General features: G+C 38.1%; 1 protein-coding gene across 2 annotated transcripts in view; it reads right to left on the bottom strand.

The window, feature by feature from the left end:
• Positions 1-26491, bottom strand: part of WASF3 (WASP family member 3) — a 124947-nt gene that overhangs the window by 11173 nt on the left and 87283 nt on the right. Inside the window, exons 4-7 of one of the 2 annotated variants that reach the window (XM_045869226.3) lie at positions 11003-11137; positions 8716-8869; positions 5597-5714; positions 929-1104 (exon numbers count right to left, since the gene is read on the bottom strand). In XM_045869226.3, coding sequence (XP_045725182.1) covers positions 929-1104; positions 5597-5714; positions 8716-8869; positions 11003-11137 — 583 coding nt within the window. The remainder of the gene's footprint in view (positions 1-928; positions 1105-5596; positions 5715-8715; positions 8870-11002; positions 11138-26491) is intronic. The other variant, XM_045869224.3, reaches the window with a different exon arrangement.

The raw sequence follows: 26491 nt of genomic DNA on the forward strand, positions 1-26491 counted from the left end.
TATTTCTGGGCACGGTAATTACCAAATATGAAATATCTTCTGTGTGCAGAGTCTGTGTTAGACACTGAGGTTATAGAGGTAAAATTTAAGAAAACAGGACACAGATATAACGTAAGGTCCAGGTTGTTGCTGTTTTTGAAACATTCTTGAGTCACGTAAGAATTTTCTATTCAAATTCTGAAATGCTGACGGAAGACTCTGAGGCTTCTGGCCAGTGGAAGACCACGACCTTACACAAGCAGAGACAGGAAATTAAAGCAGAAGTACAAACTGACTAGTGAGTCTCTGTTGTTCCATGAGTCCCTTTTGCAACAAATGTGACTTAGTGACCACATCATTCACACCTGCAAGGAATATTTTTACTTAAATGCTTACAAATTCTTAAAGTAACTCCAACAGAATTCTTCTCCTGAAATTAGAACACATAAGATTAGTAAATGGAAGAAATAACTATCTCTTTTGCTCATCAGTCTTAGAAAAGGTTTCCAAAAAGAATAATAAAGTTCCATCTTAGCACATCAGTTACCATCTGCTAATTATTTTTAGTTTGATTATCAAATGGCAAAGCAAATTCAACACTCTAAGCTAAAGAGGGAGAGAAAGGATTAAATGATTATTAAGATAAAAATGTAAGCCACTGATAGTTACTAAGCCCAAATTTAGCATCGATGTTAAAAACACTACATCTAGGTTAGTGGAACAAAAAACTTGAGTCAGAGTGATGGAAAATCATACAAAGTAACCCAATGTAAAATGAAACTGCTTTCAAATATTATTTCAAAATCAAAAAATACGTATCATTAACTTTTAAGGAAAGTTTTTGAAACATATCGCGGGCCATATAAACACCAAAGCCACTGGTGTGTTTCCAACACATAATAAAACCAAGTACTACGCGGAGGTTTTGCTACAACACACGCACACACACCTAGTGTCTGGGGACAGGGATCCCTCGGAAGATGCTCCGTGGTACACACTCTGAGAGAGCCTGTTGTCGGGTCTAAGCTCTTTGTCATATGCCATCATACTCCACTCCTGGCGCCTGTTTCTGGCCTTCCTAACCTTTTTCACCTCCCGGGTTGTGCCATCTATACGCTTTTGCTCCTGATGTCCAGGAAGAGAAAGCAAGCATGCCGAGACAGAAGGGAAAGGAAAAGAGCAGGTTAAATGCAGTTGTAATGCACGGGAAACAAGCCCGGCGTGCAGACAAGAGACATTCCCATTTCAGATCACACTAACGTTAAGAAAATTCTAACACAGTATATATGCTCTTACCTGACACAGACCCAGCAGCGGTAACTGATACTTAACCATTTAACCTAAATAAACAGAAGCTACACTGTGGCAGCTACCTCCAGGAGTCGCTTACCATCATTTCTGGTAAAGAATTCGCATCTTACTAGGTTTTTTGCTTGTTTTAAATGTACTAGATCTTTCAGATCTGCATTATACAGATGAGCGTCTGAGATACAGACTAATCATGTCCTACCAGTACACAATTTCGACTGAATTGTTAATATGCAATCATCTTTTCACAAAAATCACTCAAAATACTCCACTGCCAGTTTCTAAAAGATTGTTACAGAATATTTAAGCTAATCCTGCAACTAGCTTAACACAGAACAAAAACATGGTAAGAACTTACCTTCCCATACAGAGAATCAGTCTTGCTCCAGCCCTACTTTGCTGGCAAAAACGTATCCGATAAAAACTTGGGTCCTACATCGGTGTTTCTTTAAAGGTGAGGATAGTTATTCCTACTTGTGTATGTGTTTTTTGTACTTCCCAAATAAGAGGTTATGGTCTTTAAAGATGAGAACTACGTGCTTTTAACTCCTACACTCCCGTTAAAGTACCTCCACACACAGCTTCACACAGAGTACACACTCGCAAATGCTGACTAAGCTTATGGTGCTCACGACAACGTCTCAGGCACCGTGTCAGGCGCTGATGATGCAAACAGCAGACAAACACAAAAACAAGGAACTGGCCTTCATGGAGCTTGCAATGCAGTGGGGGAGGCCCACAAAATCACACAAATGTACAGGTATAGCATATGGTGAAACGCCAATGCATCGTTTACTGAATGCTGCCTTGCGTGGAAGTCAGGGAGTGTCCTGGAGGCACTGTGACAAGCTCTGTCGTGTGGGCAGGCACCCATTCGGCAAAGGGGTCGGGTGCATGGCCAGAGGAGAGAGAATGTGCACTGGCTCTGAGGAGGGGGGATGGCAGCACATCGGGAGGAATGAAAGAAGGTCATGGGGAGTTAGGGGGAATGCCTCCTACGATCTAAAAGGTAGGCTGGACCTCACAGGCTGGGGCAAAAGTGTTGTTCTTTATCCCCAGAGCAATGGGAAACCACTGAAGGTGAGAAGGGAGGGCTGACACGCTGTGGAGGCATTTGAGAAGATCCCTCCAGGTTGTGGAGAACAGATTCCAAAGGGGGAAGGCAAGTCCTTGAAAGGGTGGCTGGTGGCTCATGGTGGGGGCCGGGACAGAGCTGGACTATTGGCAGAGGGATGCGGGAGGCCTGGGTGAGGTACTGGCAGAGGATGTGAACATGGAATTCACAGAACATATATAAATGCTTAATAAAGATATGAAAAGGAATGTAATGTAAATGAGATTCTTGGGGGGCGGGGGGGATGAGCGCATCAAAAAAAGTAATAATGATATGCAGGTCTGGAAGAAGTCTGTTAAGAGCGTAAACTGGTTCAGTCTTTTAATGGTCGGGCAGTATGATGGTATCTTTCAAAATTTAAAGCTCAGATTTGTTTTCTAGAAGTTTACCCAGAAGACATATCTGCACTTGAGTCACGTAGTATCACAGTACTGTTAAGCAACTATTCACAAACCACTGAAATATGTCCTAATACAGTGAGGGGTAGTTTATGTAGCATGCATACCTTGGAATACTATACAACTATTAAAAAGAACAGAGAACATCTTTAATTATGTCAATATATGTGTATGTCTGCAGGTGCGTGTGTAGAAGTCATGTGTAGTATAATTCTATGCATGTAAAAGTACTTTGTGAAATGTATGCATATATTTATGAATGCTTAAAAGGTCTAAAAATGTGCACACTCAATCATTACTAGTGATTGGTAATACCTGGGGAAGGAAGAAACCTATCCCCAAATTTTCTAAACTAATGTATTTACTTCAGTGTAATGTGAGCATTTTACAACCAGCATGCATTGTCTATATACTTGTAGAAACCAAAAGGAGAGAGATTTCAACAGATTTCAACACACGTCCTGATTAAGAACCACTGTATTAATCTGTAACTGTCACCCTTACTTTTAATAAAAGACGTATGCTGACGTATTTAGATAAAGTGTTATGATTATCTCCAACTTTCTTTACAGAGGTTCAGCCTCCAAATCTACCAATCATCATGCACGTGACACACACACACACACGTACGCACAAACCGACTATGAAAAGGGTTCACAGTGATGCATTTGTACTCCAACTACACTGGCTTTGTATGAATGTGCCCAACTGTCTCCTAGCCTGGGATGATCCTAGCTGCTTCTACCTCGAACGCTCCTCGATTCTGAAGCACCCCACACCTCCTCTGCCCCCAACTCCTCCAGCATCCCTTTTTATGCACGCACGCGCGCATGCACACACACACACACACACACACACTGACTCTGCTTAGCTGACTTCTAACTCCCCACTGTTGGAACTCAGTGAATGACACCACTTCACCTACACGGTTACCCGCCCCCCCCACCTTGTCACCTCACCCACCGCACACCATACTTTTCCTTCACAACATTTACCAGGCACTGTAACTACACACTTACAACTACATATTTATTTGCATCATTTAAAAAATGTTTTTTAAACCAGCAAACTAAGGAAACCAAGTTCAGAAACAATGGATTTCTCATCCCCAAATTTTCTAAACTAACTTTTCCTTCAGAGAGACTTTTCAGCTCCAAACTGAAAGTAACCTGCATTTCTGAAATCCTAGGAAATGAAGGATAGCTGGTCCCAGTTTCTATTCCTACATAATAAAAGCATATTTGTATTAGAATTTTCAAAATTCTTTCCCTCTTTATGAGTTCCAGTGGGCTGCATGATTACTTAATGTTTGTTTCCCCCACTACATTGTAATCTCCGTGAGGGTGATAATCCTTTCCCACCACTGTTTATCCAGCATTTAGAAGGCATTCAAAAAACATTATTATATAAGTGAATAAGAAATTCTCATCAGAATTTTATGTGTTGGAGGAATGTGTTATGGGACAAAACAGCCAAGGAAATGGTATAGTTTTGAAGACATGATAATCATCCATAGACTAAGACTGTTTTCCCCTGAAGAGCACTGCTGAAAAAATTAGGTATTTTTGCTTAAAGTATCACTGAGAAGGGAAACCTAGAAGACCATTTAAAAGGACAGGCAGGTCTTAAAAGAATATAGTCTTAAATCCCTGTTAGTATAAAAAGGTACAGGGACCAACCGGCCTCTAGATATCTGTTTCTTCTCCAGTCAAGAGATTAGGATCTTTCTTTTCTTCACTTAAATACTTTATACTTTCTTCACTTGAATACTTTTCCCCTTCAACACTCAGCAGCTCTTCCAAGATTTCCCCATTCATCTCCCCACCGACAGTACAAGGAGAGAGCATGAATAACCAACCTTTACAATTCTTTCCTGAATTTCGGTGGGAACATCTTACACTTGTAGTCTGCAAACTGTTTCTATGTTCCCTTTCTTAAATCCTGTTTTCAAATCTCACATTCTCTTCCATCCCAAACTGTTGCTTCCATGGGGCCAGTACATCGAGATGCCTCCAAACATTAAGGTCACTAACCCACAACATGCTAAGAATTTGTCTTAACGAAAGCACTCTAAGATTTGTCAAGCAAACCAGGTGCTCATTTTTAAAAACATAGTTTACATATAAAAGTCTTAGCAAATATTTGCCTTTGGAGAATTAACTCTCAGGAGGTTAAGTCTAATTTCTGGGTGCTAAAGAGGGGAAGTTCTTAAGATAGAAGTCCCTAAACCTGAGCAGAGTGTGATTATTCTTCTAAGAGTGCTCATAATGGGGATGTTTCTCAACCTTCAGACTTGCAAGTCACTTGCCTACTACACCCCACCAGAAGGAATTTCATTTTTTGGTAAATACTATGCCCTAAATGTACAGATCACACACGCTTTTCAATCCAATATGAACATCTCCTCAATGTTAAGTATAGCGAGATGGCAACACACCAATTAAGAATGCTTTAAAAAGATGAGAGCAGGTCATTATATCTGGTATGAAATGTTGACTGCTTTGTTAAATTTAAAGAGCAGGAGAAAAGTTATAAAACATGGTTACAAACAAAACTTCTGGTCACTACTTCTATTCAAGCAAAGCAAGTATTAGGGAACAAATCAGGCAGCATTTACTGAAAAACAGTATTACTGTGTTAGATTAAACTGTCAGTATCTTCATGTAAAAAATGAAACCTGCACTTCTGCACTAAATCCAACATCTCAACCATTTACATAAAGGACTTACTGACTTTTTTCCAAACAGGGATCTCATTTAAACGTTGATTCATCAGTTCCCGTACTAGGATTATTTACCTTTTGACGCCTCTTCTCCTTCCTTTTGTCTTCTGTGTCCTGCAGCATTTTTTCTTTCCAGAGGTCAAAGAAATAGGAAGGATCAGTGTAGAACTTCAGCCCATCCTTTTTGTCATCTCTGTAAATCAATGTAGCACAAGTTGGGGGAAAAGGCTATCAGACATTTTCATGTGGAGTGAATATTCACTTAATTTAACTCATGAGATGGTAACATCTACATGGGGCACTTTGTCCTACACATTAAGTCTCTCTGATCTCCTTATTTGAAAAAAAAAAAAAAGGTGAACATGCAAGAACAGTAACTTTTTCTAGAATAATTACATAAAAAGTACTCTTGCCAATTCAGATTTAAGTACAGAAAAGTGCCTCAAAATCACAATATGGCTCATCAACAATGATATCTGAGACCTCAATTATTTCAGGAAATGTTTTGTTTATTCCAACAGGAGTCATACATAGAGATGAATGGATTCTTGGTGTGTACAGATATTCACCTCTACTCTGGAGCTTCAATATTATCAGGATAAAAATTAGTAAGGATGCTGTCCCTTTTATCAGGTTGGCCCAACATCTATAAATTCAATTCAGAAAGGAGCAAAATGTTCCCAGTGTATTAAGTGTGATGGAAGGTGAAGTAACCCACAAAGAGAATTCACTTGTGGCATTTCACTTTCAAGTCCTGCTACAACCACTGTGGTCTAAAGACTATTTCAAGGATTAATATAAGTTATTCATCTATCAAAAAACCAATACAAATCCCAAGATGTAACATAAATCAATAGGAAGGCTCAAAATAATCTTAACACGAACTGAACGCTCTATACGACTACTGCTTTAAAAAAGTATCTGGCCTGTAGATTACCTTCAAGAGGAAGCAGAGCATTTACATTTCAAATCAGTGTTTCAGTAAGTCATTTACGGCACAGAGAAAAGCAAAATGAAATGAGGCACAGTGAGGTGAGCATAAGAAAGAGTTTATGCCCAGTCAAAGAAAACTAACTGAATGAGCCCAGGGGAAAATCCTGCCTGCCGGTCCCTGATGTTCCTGCTATGCCACGTTCATCACAAACTAAGGCCCAGGTTCCTATAGGGGTTACTCTGGCCCATCGACCGTCTGAAAGTCACTAACCATGGCAATTCGCTTTACACTTCAATCTTTATTACTTGAAACCCTTCTTTTCCTTTCCAAGTTTCCTAACTGATAGGAGACCTGCATTATAGAGATTTTATTAATAACATTACTGTGAAAAATATAGTCTCCCAAAGATACCAGGCCTTCCGAATGGACTGAGGATACAGAAAAGCTGAACAGTAACTTGCTACAAAATTTAAGACATAAAATGCACAGTTACTTGCTACAGAATTTAAGACATATAAAACAAAGTTTTCTTAAAAAAGGGGAGTTAATACTTTAATGAAGGCAGAAGCTCATGTCAATAAACAAATATTAATCTCAACATAAGAATATAAGCAGCAATGTCCTATGTTGATAGCAACCAATACTTCATTTTCCAGTCATGTTGTAATGCTCATATATTAACACAGTCTTAAGTGTTTTATATACCTCAAATACTACTTTATTGTCAAAAAGTACATTTGAGTTAGCACTGCTATTCTTAAACACACTACTAAAAAGTCAGACATTTTTATTTCCCATAAAACTGAACATACACATACAATATATATGAAAGTCAATTCATCTTTTATACAATTAAAAGTTGTCTATCACTACAAGTATCTAATCATGATCTCGATTCATCACATGTAAGTGGTCCACTGAGTTTTCTAGGCTTTTTCCTTTAGAACAGAATATTTAGTGAGGTGTCTTAGGAAAGTTTTAATAGGCCTGCCCTTGGGGCTTCTAGTGCTAAATAAAACTGAAATTGCCAGCCCCCCCCGCCCAAAATGCCTATTGAATGAAAGCAAAAGCACAAGATAAAACATCAGGCTTACAATACTACTACTCATGTAGATCATTAATTTTTAGATGAGCGTGCTAAAACTTCCAGAAAAGCATACTCATAGAAAGCTGTGGCCCACTGGCCCTCTCCCATCATAGTTTCCATGGGATTTCTATTACATTTTCTCTCCGTGCTGAAAGAAAGGGATGCCGCTGAACTGCTGCTTTATTAGCAGAGCTGCAACAGAGGGTGAGTCCAAACACCTCCCTTTGGACCCTGAGAAGGAACAGGAATTCAGACAAAAAAACCTCTGAGCACTCCCCCCATAAGGACCAAAGGCCCAAGATGGTGGCACCGGAAACAGAGAACCCACTCGATCGATGGTAAAGGGAGTCTGTCAGCCAGCGGAGCTAGTCCTGTGGGCCGTGAGGACACCGTCCACCACAGCCTGTGCTCATCAGAGGCTGAGGGCATGAGTTTACCTGGAGGGCAAAGGTGGAGAAGAACAAGCTGTACGACGAAGGACAGTGAGAAGGTATGTGGAAAAGGGAGACGGGGATGAAGGTGACAAAATATGGAAAGAAAACACTAATGTGGTAAGAGGTAGGAGAGGTGTTTTTAACAAGCCTTTTTAGTTTCTTAATATTAGTTTTTTCCACTATTGATTTTCCATTCTTATTCTGGAAAGTTTGGTCTTGATACCGTGTCCCACCATTTGAGAGTAACAGGTTAATTTGTTGACTGTATTATTCACTCGTAAAAACCCCTATTGCTGCAGCATACCTTTTTCTGAATTAAATAACAATGTCCCTGCAGCGCTGAAATGCTGAAATAGGTATTTTGCTGCATTATAAATGAATTATGCAGTTCCTTTAAAGTGGACTTTGAATATAAGGAACAACGTAAGCACACATAATACTATGCAATGTGTCCACTTCTACTTCAGACATCCACACTCAGGTATCTACAGAAGTAGCTACCTGCACCTACTAAGGATATCCACGAAAGCTAATATTAGAGCTCACACCTCTCTTGGTGGAGTTTATCTCTATTTTGAAATATTAAACCTTAATTTAACAATTCTGTACCGGTAAACTGATTTTGTTGTATATAATACCTGCAGTTATATTCAAAGTTTGAAAAAACACGTCCACAGCACTGTCGTCCTCCCTCAGCTTATCTAGACTAAAAAGGCACTGGGGATGCGTGAAGCCGTACCTGTATGGCGTAAGAATATTCAGAGGAGGTGGCTTATCACTCTGGTTGTAAATGTCAGCAACGGGATTAGGAATGCTGTTCTTTGAAACCACCTGCTGGTCTTGGACTGTGGAACTTTTGAAAGCTTTTTTCATGTTGATATCCTGTAGTGACACTATTTAGAAAAAAAGCCCCCCAGGTTGAGTTATATTGAAATATTTTTAACTGTGTAGCAATAAGTCTCATTTGAGACACAATCACAAATAGAATTTATGGTTCTAGAGTAACAAAATCGTGTTTTTATTGTTCATTTAAAACCATGCTTACATAGCATGTACATGCCTTCCTTCTTATAAGTAACAGCTGTCTCTATAAAATGAAGACAAATCACGTCTTTTCTTCTTCGGTAGTGATCTAATTATTTCTTTAAACCTAGTATTAGAACAACGTTCTTTATAATAGCATTTTTCAGAAACCACGCAGGAATATAGTTGAGTATATAACAGGCATGTAAACACAAAGGTTTGGGTATCCTGGAGGAAAAAAATATTCAGTTAATACCAGTTGAATGTAATACATGTAGGCAATACGTCTGTAAAAAATATACAAATGTAAAAAATGCATGAAGTTTTACTGACACTAACATTAAGGAAAGATGGCAAGGCTTTTCAAAATACGTATAGTCCTAGAAATTAAGTAGCAGCAAATAAAACTACACTCAGGGTAAGAAAATCAGGGCTGATTATACCTATTTCTTGTGTTTGTGTAACACTTCACATCTCACGTATTAACTCATCTAACTTTGACAGAAACTTTTGAATTGGGCAACCTGGTCCATTAACCCACTTGACCAATGAAGCTGAGAGTCGGGTGTCAAGCAACTCTTCCAAGATCACCCAGGGAAAAAAGGCAGACCCAAAATAGAACACAGATTTCCTAACTTGGTCAAATGTTTTTTCTACTATAAAATCCATGCAAAAGACAGAAATCAGATAAATCTTGAGTGGAAGGGATTTTAAAGATATGAGATACACTGTAAAATCTTAAGAACTCTAGTGTACAGATTAACCTTTTCCAGCACAAGGTTTATCACTGGTTTTCCAATTGCAAGATCCTACAAAAAAACTGAAGGAAGATGAATAAACACTAAAAATCATTTGTGATACCAATGTGAAAATGAATGACTGGCTTAAGATGCTAAAATTTCTTATCTGAATAGACCAAATAGCTATCCAAGGTTTTACTTTTTTCAAACAAGATAAATCTTAAAAATCAGATTAAAGAATGTATCATAATGGATATTAAAATTTCAATGCTCTACATTTTTGTTAAATTTCTAGTTCACTAATCTAATATTGATCTTTGAAAAAGACCTGAACAGGAGTAAACACATTTTTTTAAAATGATGAGGAACAAATTCCCTAAAACACATTTTAAAAAAAATAAAACTTCCATTTTTTATTACTACTACTATTGTTAAGTCTAGTAGAAAAATCATATACTAAGACCATTTTAATGCAACAAGAGAAATCATAACTACCACTATATAAAGGTAAAAATAATTGTTAATCTGAACATTTTTCTCAAATAAATATGAAATGCTGTTTCTACTTTTTTTTGCAGATTTTTGTTCCAGTCTAATCTCAGTCTCTCATCCAAAAGATACAGAAAGTGAAATCTTTAAAAAGGAACTGCTGAATTTTCATTTTATTGAAACTGTCAAAATTTCAGGGTATATCCTCAAAATGATTATCGGTTACCTACACAGTGCTTACCACTTTTAACTTTACTTTACAACCATGACGCCTAAAGGCCGTCAGTAAATGCTATTTCTTGAGATGTGAAATCAGCAGGATCACCACGATTATTTATAGGCATCAACCCCAACAAGGGTAGCAGGTGGACACCTTCACTCAGTCACGCTGTGTATGTATCACCCTCCCTCTTAGTTGGACCACATCTTTGGAGTGATTCTGTGATTTTTAGGCAAGAAAGTATCTTTAAAAGAATCACCAATGACCTAAACTAGGGTTTCTAATACCAAAAATATTCAAAGAATCCTTTAAAACAAATACTATACGTGTACATTTTTTAAAAAGAGAGTATGGATGGCATCTATGAGGTAAACAAGACTCTTTAATTACTACCTTACCCAACGTTGTGCCCTCCCCCACCAACATTCTTCTAGAAAGGACAAGATGAAATATCAGTACACTACCCCAAGGAAAAAGCAGTGATTACACTGCAATTAATTACTACCGTCTTGTCACCATCCCTTCTAGCTCATTGCTTTCATGCAATTACCTACCTTCTTCCACTGTTGAATCCAGCTGGGTAACTTTGACAGCAAGGCGATCAATTCTGTCTTGAAGAGAATTTGCTCTGATGTAGAAGTTGTTAGCCTCATTAAACAGCTCACCAAATATGTCTTCAGCATGTTTGCCTAGAGAAGAAAATGAATGGAGAAGGCCATCTGTTAAGAAGTGCTGAAGCAGCCTTCACACGTTCTCGCCAATGCTGATTACTGTCAACATGTGGGATTTTGTGCAAATGATTATAAAAATAGTGTCATAGTCAAGGGCCTTTAGAACTTTTGAAAATGTATTGTGGATATTAACATTTATCTGAAATTAACCCAAAGTTGTATAGTTTTAAAATACCCCAGGGAGTACAGAACTTTCATTTAATTGCTACATGAGCTATCATACAAGTTGTTTCCCGTTAAACTTCTTTGGGGAAAAAAGGACTTTCATTTTGCATGCTTTACGAATAAATAAAATCTTGGGACCTTAACCTTCCTTTTACTTCCCAAGATAAATAAATCATGTTGGTTTCTAAATTTGAGATTTTGCTTCATTCACCATTAGAAATGTTAGATATCTCATGCTGTGTCTAACACTCTCCAATGGCATGAAACCGTTCTAATTCATATTTTGAAATCTAAGGATATAGTGCTGACTCTGGCACCTTCTAAAAATCAATATTTTGTTCGGAGTTAAATTTTCTGTATGGATTCTTGTGAGTGCCAGACACAACTACTCCCACTTTTCTTAAAATGTAAAAAAAAAAAAAAAATTCTGAAAAGATAGGAGTAAGTACCTGCTTGAATTTCCAAATCCTAACATCATTCCTTTATTCATTCAACAAACATTTAATAACTGTCTACCCCGTATGTGCAAGGCACACCTGCATCGTATCTCCTCTGCCAGAGAGAACCACTTTTTAAAAAATAGACTTTAATTTTAAGAACAGTTTCCAGTTCACGGCAAAACTGAGCAGAAAGCACAGAAAATTCCCATATAATCCCTGCCCCCCGACTATCAACATCACACACCAGAGTGATGCTTTTGTTATAACTGATAAACCTGCACTGACACGTCATTACATCCAAAGTTCAGTTTACTCTTTATGTTATACATTCTATGGATTTGGACATATGTATAAAGACATGTATCCACCATTATAGTATCATATAAAATAGTTTCACTAGTAAAAATCCTTCATGCTCCACCTATTTATCACCCCCCACCCCCCGCCATTCAACCCCTGGCAGCCACTGATTTTTTACTGTCTCCACAGTTTTGTCTTTCCTAGAATGTCATATAGTAGAAATCATAATTAATTATAATTAATCATATTCACTTAGTAATAAGCATTTCAGGTTCCTCCACGTTTCTTCATGGCAAGACAGCTTATTTTTTTTTAGCGTTGAATAATGTCCCACTGTCTGGATGTACTACAGTTTGATTATCCATTCACCTACTGAAGGACATCTTAGTTGCTTCCAGTGTTTGGTGGTGATGAATAAACATCTGTGTGCAGGCTTTTATGTGGATATGAGTTTTCAACTCACCTGGGTAAATACCAAGAGGCAACACTGCCACATTGTATGGTAAGAGCATGTTCATTTTTATAAGAAACAAACTGTCTTTCAAAGTGGCTGCACTATTTTGCATTCCCACCAGCAACATATGAGAGTTCCTGTTGCTCCACATGCTCATCAGCATTTGGTGTTGTCGGTTTTCTGGATTTTAGCCCTTCTAAAAGATGTAAAGTGGTTATCTCATTTTAATTTGCATTTCCCTGATGACAGATGATGTTAAGTATCTTTTCATATGCTCTATGCCTGTCATCTGTACATCTTCTTTGGTGAGATGTCTGTTCAGGTCTTTTGCCCATTTTTAAATCAGGTTGTTAGTTTTCTTGGTAATGAATTTTAAGAGGTCTTGGTATATTATGGACAACAGCCTTTTATCAGATTATGTCTTCTGCAAATATCTTCTCCCAGTCTGTGGCCTGTCTTATTCTCTTGACAGTATCCTTCACAGAGTTCAAGTTTTTAATTTTAATGAAGTCCAGCTTATCAAGTATTTCTTTCATTGTGGTGCCTTTCTTTGGTGGTGTATCTAAAATGTCATCACCATTCCCAAGGTCATCTGGATTTTTCTCCCATGGTACCTACCAGGAGTTTTATAGTTTTACATTTAGGACTATGTTCCATCTTGAGTTAATTTTTGGGAAGGGTTTAAGGTCTGTGTGTAAACCTACCATTTATTTCCATTTCTACCAATTTATCACTCAAATGAGAAGAGAACCTAAATCTTCTGGAAAGAATAAAACCAGAATCACTATGATGTTTTCATAGTGCTTTACAATTTATACGGTGCTCTGATATCCACTTTCCGTCCAGACTGCTGTAATTCACAACATGGCAAACTGTGAGAGTAAGAACCATGCCTGTCTATCTAGTGTTGCAGCCCAGCCCTAGAACAATGCCTCCTGACAAACGCCTGTTCGATGAATGCACCAGCTCATGAGCAACAGTGAGTTACTGCTTTCATTTTCCAGATGACTAACCTGACCATCGAAAGATGATCTGTCCAAATCTCATGGCTAGTAAGTGGCAGTAAGAGATGAAACAAAACTCTGGTCTTCTAACTTCTAATCCCTTGCTTTCATCATATACTTCCCTGAACTTCCTTGCCTAGGAATTAGCAACTTCCATGAATTATTTCAGGCCATAAGCCATTTGCTAATTTCCTGTTTACTTAATGAAATAGACTGAAATATTTGCTGTTTAAATGGTCACTCTCAGACAATGGATGAACATTTCTTGTGAATCTAAAAGCAACATAATTTCATAAACTCTCATGGTGTAATCTTAACAAGAGGAACTTCCTCTTAAAAAATGAAAGCAGTAAAGAAATCAATAAAAACATCTTGTATCTAGAAGTCATGCCTCCTACCAAAAACGGAAGAGGGATTCCCCAAGACTACTGATTTCAGCAGAGCAGTAAATTGTTTCTCTTAAAACCTGGTATCTATTGTATGGTCCTCTGGAGTCACTTAAAATTCTGCCAACAGTTTCCACTCCCACAATATATAAAGTGGTTCCCAAAAAGGCAACGGAATAAAATAAAGTCTTCACACAAATTATATGTTTTTCAACTCAGTAACTAGATGTGGTATCCAGAATTAATGTTTGTTCACTGGCTTATAAACCCTTTCCTGAGTGCCGGACTTGTGTATCTAATTAGCTCACGAACATCTCCATGTTGACATCCTATAAAGAATCCCAAATGCTGTACAAATTCCAATAGGAATTCATTTTCACGTTAACTCAAACTTGCATCCCCGTGTGGAAAGGCATCAACCAACCCAAAATGAAGCCCAGGAAGAAATGGAGTCATCTGTGGTTGCTGCCTCCCGCTACAACTCACGGAACACCCAACCTCAGCACTCATCTCTCCCCAGCACCCCTGAACTCACACCCTCCCTGGTTCCCTCCTGCACTACATAGATCAACAGCTTTGGGCTGTTTTGCTTTCAGGTTCACTTCCCACCCTCAAATCTATTCATCACACCGCTGCCAAGTGATCTTTCTTAAAGAAAAGATCTGACTGTCCCTCCTATTCAAATTCTTCATTGCTCCCTATCATTCTCAAGATAAAATCTAGGCCTCTCAACAGGGCACAGAAGGCCCTGTGCACCTCTCTTCTGTCCTTCCTTTGTGCTCCGGTCAAAATGAACTGTTTGCAATACCTAAACCCATTCCCCTTTCCCACAGATCCCGCTATTGGTCTGAACTTTTAAATCCCTCCCATGCTTTGTCACCTCACTCAGAATAAAAGCCAAAGGCCATGGGAGGCTTATAAAGTGATTTAACTCCATCTACCCTGCTGGCCTCATCAACTATCATCCTTTCCCTTGCATATTCCACTCCACCTACACTGTCTCCTTGCTCTTTCTCAGACATGCCAATCATTCTCGCTTCCGGTCGGGTGTTTGCATTTCCTGTTCCTTCTCCCTGGACCATTTTGTCCCAGAGACTCACAGGGTCTGGTCCCTCACTTCATCCAGATCTATACCCAAATGTGACCTTCTAAGTGAGACACCTCTAGCAACCTTAGCTAAAAGTGCCATCACCTCATACGAGGATTTTGAGAAACAAGACAGAGGATCATAGGGGAAGGGAGGGAAAAATGAAACAAGATGAAACCAGAGAGGGAGACAAACCATAATAGACTCTTAATCTTGGGAAACAAACTGAGGGTTGCTGGAGTGGTGGGGGGTGGGAGGGATGGGGTGGCTGGGTGACAGACATTGGGGAGGGTATGTGCTATGGTGAGCACTGTGAATTGTGTAAGACTGATGAATCACAGACATGTACCCCTGAAACAAAAAATTAAATGTTAATTAAAAAATTTTTTTTAAAAAGTGCCATCACCTCACCACACACATGCGCACACCCACCCTTGTCCCCTCCCTGCTGTATTTTTCTCCTTAGCACTTATCACCATGCTGTAATTGTACACTTGTACTTATTCATCTTGTTTCCTGCCTGTCTCCTTCCACGAGAATGTATGATCCAAGAAGACAAGGACTCTCCTTGGTTCTGCACACTGCTTTATCAATCCCCAAGGTCTAGGACATGCCTGGCTTATAACAGGTGCTCAAAAAGATTTTGGAATAAATGAATAAAAATGCATTAACTTAAAACCAATTCAGGATGCAGATAGGGGTCTATAAGATCAGATGCCTCTCTCTGTGTTCCCACAATACCTTAAGTATATCTCAGTCACAGGACTCTTCACATAACCTGAACACTGGCTTTGTATAAGTTATTTGAGGGTATGAGTGATGCCTTTCATCTCTGTATTGCCTGTGCTGAGTTAGTGCTCAGTGAGTACCTCCTGAATAAAAAACATATGATCTCTTCCAGTGTTTTCTTGTTAACAAGTAGACAACCAACAAACCCTCCCTGTCCAAGTAAGTTTGGGAAATGCTGGGCTAAAAAGATTAAACATGCTTCTATGCCTGGGGGTATCTCAAACCTTTAATACGCTAATGTGCAATAGGAATCTGCAAGAGATGCATCTAGCACACCATGTTTTCAAACTGATGGGGCCTGGAAACACCTAATAACATCCTTTGGAACTACTGTTTTATAACACCCATTTAGGAAAATGACTGTCCCTTCAGCTGGATGATCTGCAGACAGAGTACCATGTTCCAAACAGTTCATATCCAAGACTATCACTTGTTTATTTTGAATATCAGTCCTGGTCAAAATGTAGCCAACTAATTTTTCTCTATTTGCCCATTCACAGTTTAAAAGACATATTCCAGTCCATTCCCCTGCCACCAGAAAAAAATCCTTTCCCTTTCCCTTCAGTTATGCAGAAATCTAATTAACAGGGACAGCATATATCACCAAGAATACAGGAGTATACACCAGCACCTCTTGCAAAAGTCACACCAGCATTCTCAAAGCACAGCAGCTACTGTTGAAAACCACACTCTTGCTAGATGCTATACAAGTTGAAAAGGATAAATAACATGTGTCCTTTACCTTCAATGCTTAAAATTAACTCTATTTGGAAAAAACAACAACATGCAATTGACACTGTATTTCTATAAAAGTTCTCAATTTATAAAAAAGAAGCAGAAATTAAGGACTCGTACTTAATCTTTTACCAGCTGCTAGAAGCTAACAAGTGACTAAAGAAAATGGAAGAAACTATATTTTCCTGATGAACAAAGATAAAATGTTGCAAATTACAGTACTCAGTTTTGCAAATAGCAACTTATTTGAAAAGCTTAATTTTACTCACTCTTTCAATGGCAAGTCCATTAATAGCTAAACTAAAATAATTCTGAATTGAATTAAAGACCATGCTGAGGTAAGTGCAATTTACTCATTCTTTACTGACAAAGGATCCACTTACTGGCTTATTAGTACCGTTATCAACTCACGTCCAAGTATGTCAGGTTGAGAAGTATGCCTCTAAACTGCCAAAGCATTCAAAATTATGCATGGATTTTCAATTTTATTTAAAAGCAAAAATTTACTGGAAACAACCACTGTCTCTGATAGGAGTCCTTTCTGTAGAACAAGAAACCAGTCATAACAAAGTCCTTCAGAAATTTTAATACATACATCTAGCACCTAGATCTTGATTGGTGAGACTTTGGCTTTTCATTCTCCTCTGAAAGTAACAAGCCTTCTTGGAAAAATGACTGATTCTAGGGCTACGGTGGAAAAGTACAAGATGAGCTTAGCATACCTTGCTGTGCTTTTCTAAAAAAGTCCAGAAGTGCTCAGAGAGTGGCAGATACATGTCACAAAGGACACAGGAGCCAGCCCGGAAGGGCTCCCACTGGCCAAATCAGGGAAAATGTAAGCATCAAAATAAATAATAAAGACAAGGGATTACAACCCACAGAATAAAATAACAATTCATGAATTCATATGGATGGATATAAATGAATGAATGAATGAATGAATGAATGAATGACAAGGAAAGAAGTGAAAGTGCTTACAGCAGAATTCCAACTAATACATGTAGAGGAAATTAGGGAACAACAAAAATCACCATTTTGTAACCATCACAATAGTAAGTGTTTGGGGCAAGAATCATCAGTGGATGCTAGGATTAGTGGAAAGAAATGGATGAAAGCGGGCTATTCCAAAGTCTCAAGATGTTTCCCCATAAGAAACTTATTAATTACAGAGGGAGACAAAACTTTAATTACGGAAATCTATGGACAAAACAGGAGGGGAAGAATGAAGGGGGGGAATCGGAGGGGGAGACGAACCATGAGAGACGATGGACTCTGAAAAACAAACTGAGGGTTCTAGAGGGGAGGGGGGTGGGAGGATGGGTTAGCCTGGTGATGGGTATTAAAGAGGGCACGTTCTGCATGGAGCACTGGGTGTTATATGCAAACAATGAATCATGGAACACTACATCAAAAACTAGTGATGTAATGTATGGTGATTAACATAACATAATAAAAAAAAAGAGAAAGAGAATAGTATTAGATTTACTGAAAAATTAAGATTGTACAGAGAGTTCCCATACAATTTATACACCATTTCCCCTATTACTAATGTCTTACATCAGTATGATTCCTTTGCTACAATAAACAAACCAATGCTGATACAAAAAAAAAAAAAATTACCGCGATTGAAAACAAAACGTGACTGAAGTCCTCATGGGCAGTTATGGGGCAGGCAGAGAATATGTGCTTTGAGAAGAAATGCACTGAGAAGGATGTGTCATCACTCTGTCACAGCCCTGCCAATATCCTAAATCTAATCATCAGGAAACATCAGAAGACCCAGACTCAGACATTCCAGAAAATGGTCAGTTCCCTTTTAAAATGTCAAGTCATAAAGTCAAGGAAAGATTGAGGAACTGTTCCAGATTAAAGAAGAGAGTTAAGGATATATATTTACTAAACATAAAATACATAATATTAAAAATACAAAATACTAAATATATACACGTATGTGTGTATAGGAGAAAGGAAAGCAGGAGGAAGAGTCTCTGAGAAAGAGAAAATGTGGTAAAATAATATACAGGTGAAAGTCTGAGAATTCTCTCCTGGTTTTGACCTTTTATAAGTCTGAAATCATTTCAAAATAAAAAAGTTAAGAAAGAAATTTCATTATAGTGTTTGTAGTAAAGTCCAATTACCATTGAATTCCATAAAATAGTAAGTTATAATTATTGGGCCCTAAGGTTTTTTCCTCCCTTTTTAAAGTTTTATTTTTTCTACCACGAAAGCAATCCACACTTATTAGAAGAAATATAGGAAACACAGAAAGGTAAACAATGGGGAAAATGGCCCAAAGTCCAATCCAAGGCATCCACTGCTAACATTCTAATTTCTTTCGTCTTTGTTGCGTTTCTAAGTCTGTGTAAGACAAAAAATACAATATACATTCTGATTCTTACTGAAATCTGTGAGTATAAAAGCAGCATGTGCTTGTGGCAGAAAATCTGGAAAACTCAGAAAAATAAAAAGAAATGTCACCCATAGTTAACCACAGTGAACTTTTATGTATACTTCTTTAATAATATTCTTTCTAGCATTTCGTAGAGAACTAAGAAAATAGAGGTTGATTATTAAGCATATTCAGTTTATTTAGCAAATATTTAATAAGCACCCACTGTGTACCAGGCGCCATCCTAGCTGCTTGAAGAAACACAGCAGTTAACACAGCCACAAAGTTTATGTTATACACAGACAACAGACGAACAGATATCACGTGATGCTAAGTGCTATGAAGAAAATAAGACAGTGAGGGAACAGGGAGTGGTAGAACGTGGGTGGTACGTAGGTGGTCACAAAAGACCAGGGAACCATGTAGACATCTCAGGGAGGAACCCTGAGGCAGAAGGCAGAAGGCAGAAAGCCAGTTGGTGTGGGAAGGCAGCCTCCAGAGGTCAATATGGCTGGAATCCAGTGAAATGGAGAGAAAAGTGGTTAGAAGAAAGCAGACGAATAAATCCCTTCCCCGTGGAGCGGAGTGACGAGTAGAGCAGAGAGACCAGATAGGAGGATGCTGTTGAGCAGAGATGCAGCGGTGGCTTAGACTAGAACAGTGGCCGCAGAGGGGCCAAGAGCTGTACAGATTTGGTACACAGTTTGAAGATATGTGGTAGGAAAGAGAGAAGACACAAATACACAAGAACTGGAAGACTAGAGTTCTCATTTGCTAACAGAGAAGAGGGGAAGAGAGGGGAAAGAAATAATTCCGTGTTAGACATGTAGAGTGTGAGGTGTGCCTATTAGAAATCCAAGTGCAGATCTCCTGTAGGCAGTTGTATACACAAGTTTGAAATCTCGGGGAGAGGTGAAATGGAAGACGTACATCAGCGTAAAGATGGCGTTTCAAGCCATGGGACTGGATGAGGTCACCTAGTGAATGGAAGCAGGCAGAGAAGGGTGTCAATGACCGAGCCTTGGAGCACTCCCCCATGCAGAGGTTGGAAAGATCATCAAAGGAGACTAATAAAGAATAGCTTGTGAGGGAGGAGAAACACCAGAGGGTGCTGGCCCAGAAGCCAGGGAAAGAAATGTTCCCCAGACTTGCGACTAAGCACTGGACTTGGCAATGGGGAAGTCACCGGTAATGCTTATAAGCACAATTTTAAGAGTGGGTGGGACAAAATTTTAATTGGGACAAGAGAAAATGAAGAAGGTAAAGGCAATGAGGATATGAATCTTCTTTCAAGGTATCTTGCTGTGAAGGGGAGCAAGAAATGGGGAAACAGGTAGAGGATGGTCTGAGGTTTAGGTCAGGAGATTTCTCCATATATTAATATTTGGTAGGCATGATGTAGACAGAGTGTGTGTGTGTGGGGGGGGGGTGATGCAGAAAAGAGAGGGTGAACACAGTCCTGGAGTGAGCATGAGGATGTGGGGTCCACTGCTTTTGACAGAAACATTATTGCTCACCATTTAAAGGAGGGTGAGCAGGACACATTGGTACAGAACATTATCAGCGGACAGATCTGGGAAAAGGGGATTGTCTGTTTCTCCTCTGACTGCTTTTATTTTCCCAACAAAATAAGAAGCAAGTCATCAGCTCAGAGGGGGAAGTTTGAGGTAGAAAGAAAGATATGAAATAGGCACTCTAAGGGCAGGAAAACTAATTAACAAAGAAATTACAGCAGGATTGCTGAGCAACATTGAGAGCTCACCTGAGGAATGTGCTCATGATTTTAACTCTCTCTTCTTTTCTCACATAAGTATTTAAAGGTACAAATTTCCCTCTAAGCACTTCTTTAAATAAATCCCACAAATACATGGCTCATCATCACACGTTAGAAATAGAATTTCTAATTTCTTTTATTTCTTCTTTGACCCAAGGATTATTTTAAAAGATACTGCTTCATTTTCCAATATGTCAGGATTATCTAAAAAGATTATCATAATTACAGTCTCATTACCATCATACTCTTTAGGATACCAATCTTTCAAACATATTATTTTATGGCTGAGCTTATGTTCATCTTGGTGAACATTCCATGTGAACATTAAAAGAATGTACATTTTATAATTTGGGAGTTCAGTGTTCTATAAAGTTCAATTAAATCAGACTGGTTAGTAGTGTTGTTCAAACCATCTATATTCTTACAGATTTTTGTCTGTTTTTTTTATCATTCGCGGAGAGGTTTTTGCTAAAATCTGCAATTGTGATTCTGCGATGTCTATTTCTATTTCTCTTTTTGGTTCTATTTTTATTCCATATTCTTTAAAATTAAAATTTTAAGTTGTGAGTTCTTGACAAATAGACTCTCATCACAATGGAACCTCCGTCTTTACCTCTGCTTTATAGTTTACTTGACATTAATATAGTCACATCAGCTTGCTTATGCTTTATGTTTAGTTTACATGATATCTATTTTACATTATTTTCTTTAAATCTGTCTTCATCCTTAAAAATGCAAGTATTTTAGTCTTGCTTTTTTACCTAACCTGATAAGCTCTGCCTTAAATTTTAAGTGGGTGTTCAAAATGTTTCCATTTAACGTAATTCTTGATAGGGCTGGGTTTAATTCTATCACCTGGGTATTGCTTTTCCATTTGTCCTTTCTGTTCTTTATTCCTTTCTTCTTCCTTTCCTGCCTTCTTCTGGGAAAATCGAATGATTATCTTAGGATTCCATTTTATCTCCTCTATGCATTATCCTAGAGGTTACTGGAAATTAAAATATGCATTCTTAATTCATCATGATGTGCTTTCAAATAATATTTTGTAAAACAAGATAAAACACAACTATATCATTCCATTTACCCCCTTCTACATTTACAGCTCTCACTGCCATATATTTTAATTTCACATACGGCATGAACTCTACAATACATTTTGAACAGTCAGAAAGCTCCTAAACAAATAGATATAAATACATAATTTTTAATGAGCATTTATATTTACTCTCATATTTACTTTTTCTGTTGCTCTTTATTCCTTCTTGCAGATCCAGGCTACTATCTGGTATCGTTTCCCTTCACCCTCAAGAATTTTTCTAGCATTTTTTGGTAATGCAGATCTACTGAAGACTTAATTCTCTCAGATTTTATCTGAATAAAATAAAATATGGCTTTCATTTCCATTTCACTTCAGTTCATTCATACTTCATTTCGGGTCTTGTTTCTGATGAGAATCAGCGGTCATTCTGAACACCACACCCTCCCTATATATACTTTTCCCCTCTTGCTTATCATTTTCTCTTTACCTTGTTCTTTTAGTAATACTACTATGAGGTGACTAAATGGGATTTTGTTTAATTTACACTTCTTGAAATTTGCTGAGCTTCTTGAACCTGTTGGCTGATAACTATCATCAATACTCAAAAACTCTCATTCATTATTTCTTCTGCCTTATTCTTGCTCTATCTTCTCCTGGGACTCCAATTACCTATGTATTAGACCCTCTGATATTGTCCCACATTTTGGATTCTCTGTTCTTTTCTTTCTCATTTTCTCTTGTAAATTAGTTTGAATAATTTCTATTGGCTCACCTCCAAGCTACTTCTGCTTCGACAGTCTTCGGTTGGGCCCACTAAGTGAATTCCTTTACTTCTGATACTGGGATTTTCAGTTCTGTTTCTTTTTTTTTCTCTTTAGTTTCCATTTCTCTGTTGAAATTCCCTATTTCCTCATGCATGCCATTCACCTTTTTTACTCTGTCCTTCAATGTGTTTTTTTTAACACTTAGAATTTATTTTTTTTGTTATATTACATTAATCACCATACATTACACATCATTAGTTCTTGATGTAGTGTTCCATGATTCATTGTCTGCGTACAACACCCAGTGCTCCATGCAGTACGTGCGCTCCTCAACACCCATCACCAGGCCAACCACTTTCTTAGAATTTCTGTATCTCTGCTGACATGACCCATCTATTTCTGAATGTTGTCTACTTTTTCCATCAGCATCCTTGACATATTCATCATAGCTATTTTAAATTCCTGGTTGGATAATTCCAACATCCCTACTACATCTGACTTTGGTTCTGATGCTTACTCTGTCTCTTCCAACGGTGTTTTTCACCTTTTAATTTTTTTGTTGAAAGCCAGACATGCTGTACTGGGTAAAAGGAACTGGGGTATGTAGGCCTTTAGTGATGTGTTGGGAAGGTGTGGCAGGAAGGAAAGTGTTCTAGAGTCCTATGACCTTTTTTCTAGCTGTACTGAGGTATAACTGACAAAATTGTGTATATTTAAAGTGTACAACATGATGATTTGACATATATACAGGTTGTGATATATATATAGGTTGTGAAATGATTACCATAATCGGGTTAATTCATATACCATCACCTCACATACTCTGTGTGTGTGTGTGTGTGTGAACCCTTAAGATCTACTTTCAGCAAATTCTAAATGTACAATACAGTATTTCTAATTATGGTCACCATGCTGTGCATTAGATTCCCAGAACTTATTCATCTATAACTAAAGGTTTATACCTTCTAACCATCATCTTCCTGTTTTCCCTCCCTCATAGCCCTCACCTGGTAATAACCATTCTACTCCTTATTTCTAGGTGTTCAAATTATTTTCTTGAAGATTCCACACATAAATGAGATCGTAGAGTATTCTCTGTATGGCTTATTTCACTTATCATAAAGTCCCTTAAGTACATGCATGTTGCAAATGGCAGGATTTCCTCTCAATGCTGAATAATATCCCACTGTATACACATATATTGCGTATCTTCCTTGGCCCTTCATCCATCTATGGTAGTCCTATGATCTGGTCTCAGTCTTTTGGTGAGCCTAGGTCCCTGGGACTCATGCCCCTCCCCCTTAGATGAGAAAGGAAGGCAAGAAGGGGCTGGAGTAGGTATTTCCCTTCTCCCGGGGTTGGTTAGGCTCTGGTAAAACCCAACTCCCTTAGGCTCCAGTGAAATCATTTCCCTTTGAGGGCAGGCACTAAGAAAACACAGAATGCTCTGGTTTTATTTCAAAATGGTTACTCTTCCCCTCCCTCTGGGGTAAGCACAAGGGGATTTTTCTCTGATATTCACTGTGAGAACCTGGTAGGATGGTAAAATTCACAGAAGTGTGGGAGCCCCCACTAAGAATGGACCCTCTAGAGCTTTTAGCTCTCAAACTTGTTCTCACTGAGCCCCCCAGTAATCCACCAGTCTCTCCAAATTTGGGGGCAATGATCTGAACTGTGACCTCAGTTCTCTGACAGATCTAAGAAAAGCTGTTAGGTTTTCAACTTGTTCAGCTTTTTTTCTTGCTGTATGACCAGGAAGGATTTTTAAGCTCCTTGCCAGATTGGAAACTGGAAGTCCCTTCAATATATTTTTCATAGGTATTTTAAAGTACTTATCTACTAATCCAAAATTGGGGTCATCTGTGGGCCCTGCTTCTACCAACTTCTTTTTTTCTTCATTCTGAGTCACATTTTGGGCACCTGGGTTGAGCATCCAACTTCTTGATTTCAGCTCATGATCTCAGGGTCCTGAGATTGAGCCCCATGTCAGGTTCTGCACTCAGTGGGGAGTCTGCTTGAGATTCTCTCCCTCTGCACGCCCCCACTCGCTCATGCGCGTGTTCTCTCTCAAAATAAATTAAAAAAAATAAAAATTATGAGTCACATTTTTCTCCTTTTCACATGTCTTATAGTTTTATTTTTTTTACTGAACAATGTATGTAGAAGAACAGTAGAGGCTGAGGTAGAGAATGTTTAGTCCTATAAAAGGGCATGCTTTACAGAAGAATACTACTTTACTGATAATAGTGATTGTTTTCCTAATATGGGAGTGAGCATAGTAAAGTTTTAGAATATTAAGAACCTTTAAAATCTTCCCTCAAAGTTTTTAGATGGTCTGCGTTAATGACAGTATAAATCAAAACAATGAGAAAAACATCTATAAATCACATAAGCCTATATACTCATGAAATAGGAAGAATACAGATGATAAACCAGAGAAGGACTAAACATTCAGATTTGGCTGACTCTTCAACTTGTGCTGTTATGAATTATTCTACATTTAAATTCTGCTACGTAGAGATTCATCTAGGAAAAGGAGAAATGAAAACCAACCTCAATCATAATTACTTTTATAATGCCCTCAAGGAAGTATTTCTGATATTTCAGGTCAAATGATGTGTCAGGAAAGTGCTTGAATTCCCAGTAATTCTGCCGTTTGGGGGAAGAGGCTCTTATACTTGCCTCCAACTTGCTGAAAGAACTTTTATCTTATAGTTTCCTAAGTATACATTACTCACCTCCCTTCACTGGCTTTCTATTTTAGCCTACAAGAAATACAAGCGTTTATCTCAGTTTGAAGAACTAAAATTTTAAAAATTCTTGCTGTTTCTTCCAGTCTACTTCTGTCCAGATACAGCAATACATTTTCTCTTAACATCCCCTTTTAACCCTAGACTCAAACTGCATGGAAATGTACTTGTGATCTATTTCCCGCACATACTGCGTCTGAATATCTCCCCTTCCTCCCACAAATCCCATTTGGCTAAAAACATCTTAGAAATCTATTCAGTGCATGCCTTCAAAATATTTAGATCTCTATTCTGAGTAGAACTGCACTTGATATAATCAATTAGTACGACTCCAAATTTTAGACCCGATTAGATAAAGCAAATGTGAGCAAGCCCTTAAGGTAGTATTTTTATGTTGATCTGGCATTTAGTTTGATATGAAACAGCATGTACCGTAAGGAGTATTAGTAAAAATATTAACCACTTATTAAAATCTTTGAGAAGAAAACAGACCTCCTTTCTTATTCATGCAATTACCTAAAACATGGAAATTAACAGAAAAATAGACTTTGTAACAATTTTTTTTTAAAAGATAATATTTTTTTGAGAGAGCACGCACACATGCGAGTGGGGAGAGGGGGAGAAGGAAAGAATCTTACAGGCTCCATGTCCAGCTTGTAGCCCAACACAGGGCTCAATCTCATCACCCTGAGATCATGACCTGAGCTGAAATCAAGAGTCTGAGGCTTAACCCAATGAGCCACCCAGGCGCCCCTGTAATAATTTTTTAAAGGAAAGACATACTTAAAATTAATGGAGTCTCAGAATTTTTTTTTAAATATCAAAAAGAACTGGTTTATACAAGAGATGTATGTACTGGTTTATACAAGAATTTATGATAGTGTTCCCCGCCCCCCAAACAAGGAAACAATTTATATGTCTAACAGTAGGGAAATGGTTAAATAATTATGGTATATCAATATAATAATCTCTAGCTATTAAAAATTGTATCTTAGAGGAATCAACAAAGATGTTTACTATATACTGAGTACAGGCTACAAAACCATATGTATAAGATACCATTTTTATAATGGTATATACAAAGCATTACAGATTATTTTCTCTTATTAATGAAAATTTTGTAATTTTTTAAATCTGTGTTTTCCTATGCTTTGTAAGTTCTCTATATTATCTCATTACCATCTAATATGAGCAAAAACCTTGGGGGTGGGAGGGGTGACCCCTTTCTTTGTGACA

This window comes from Mirounga angustirostris, unplaced genomic scaffold (genome assembly GCF_029215605.1).
Source record: "Mirounga angustirostris isolate CCGP_5_RB_7025 unplaced genomic scaffold, mMirAng1.0.hap1 SCAF_3, whole genome shotgun sequence".
Lineage (NCBI taxonomy): Eukaryota > Metazoa > Chordata > Mammalia > Carnivora > Phocidae > Mirounga > Mirounga angustirostris.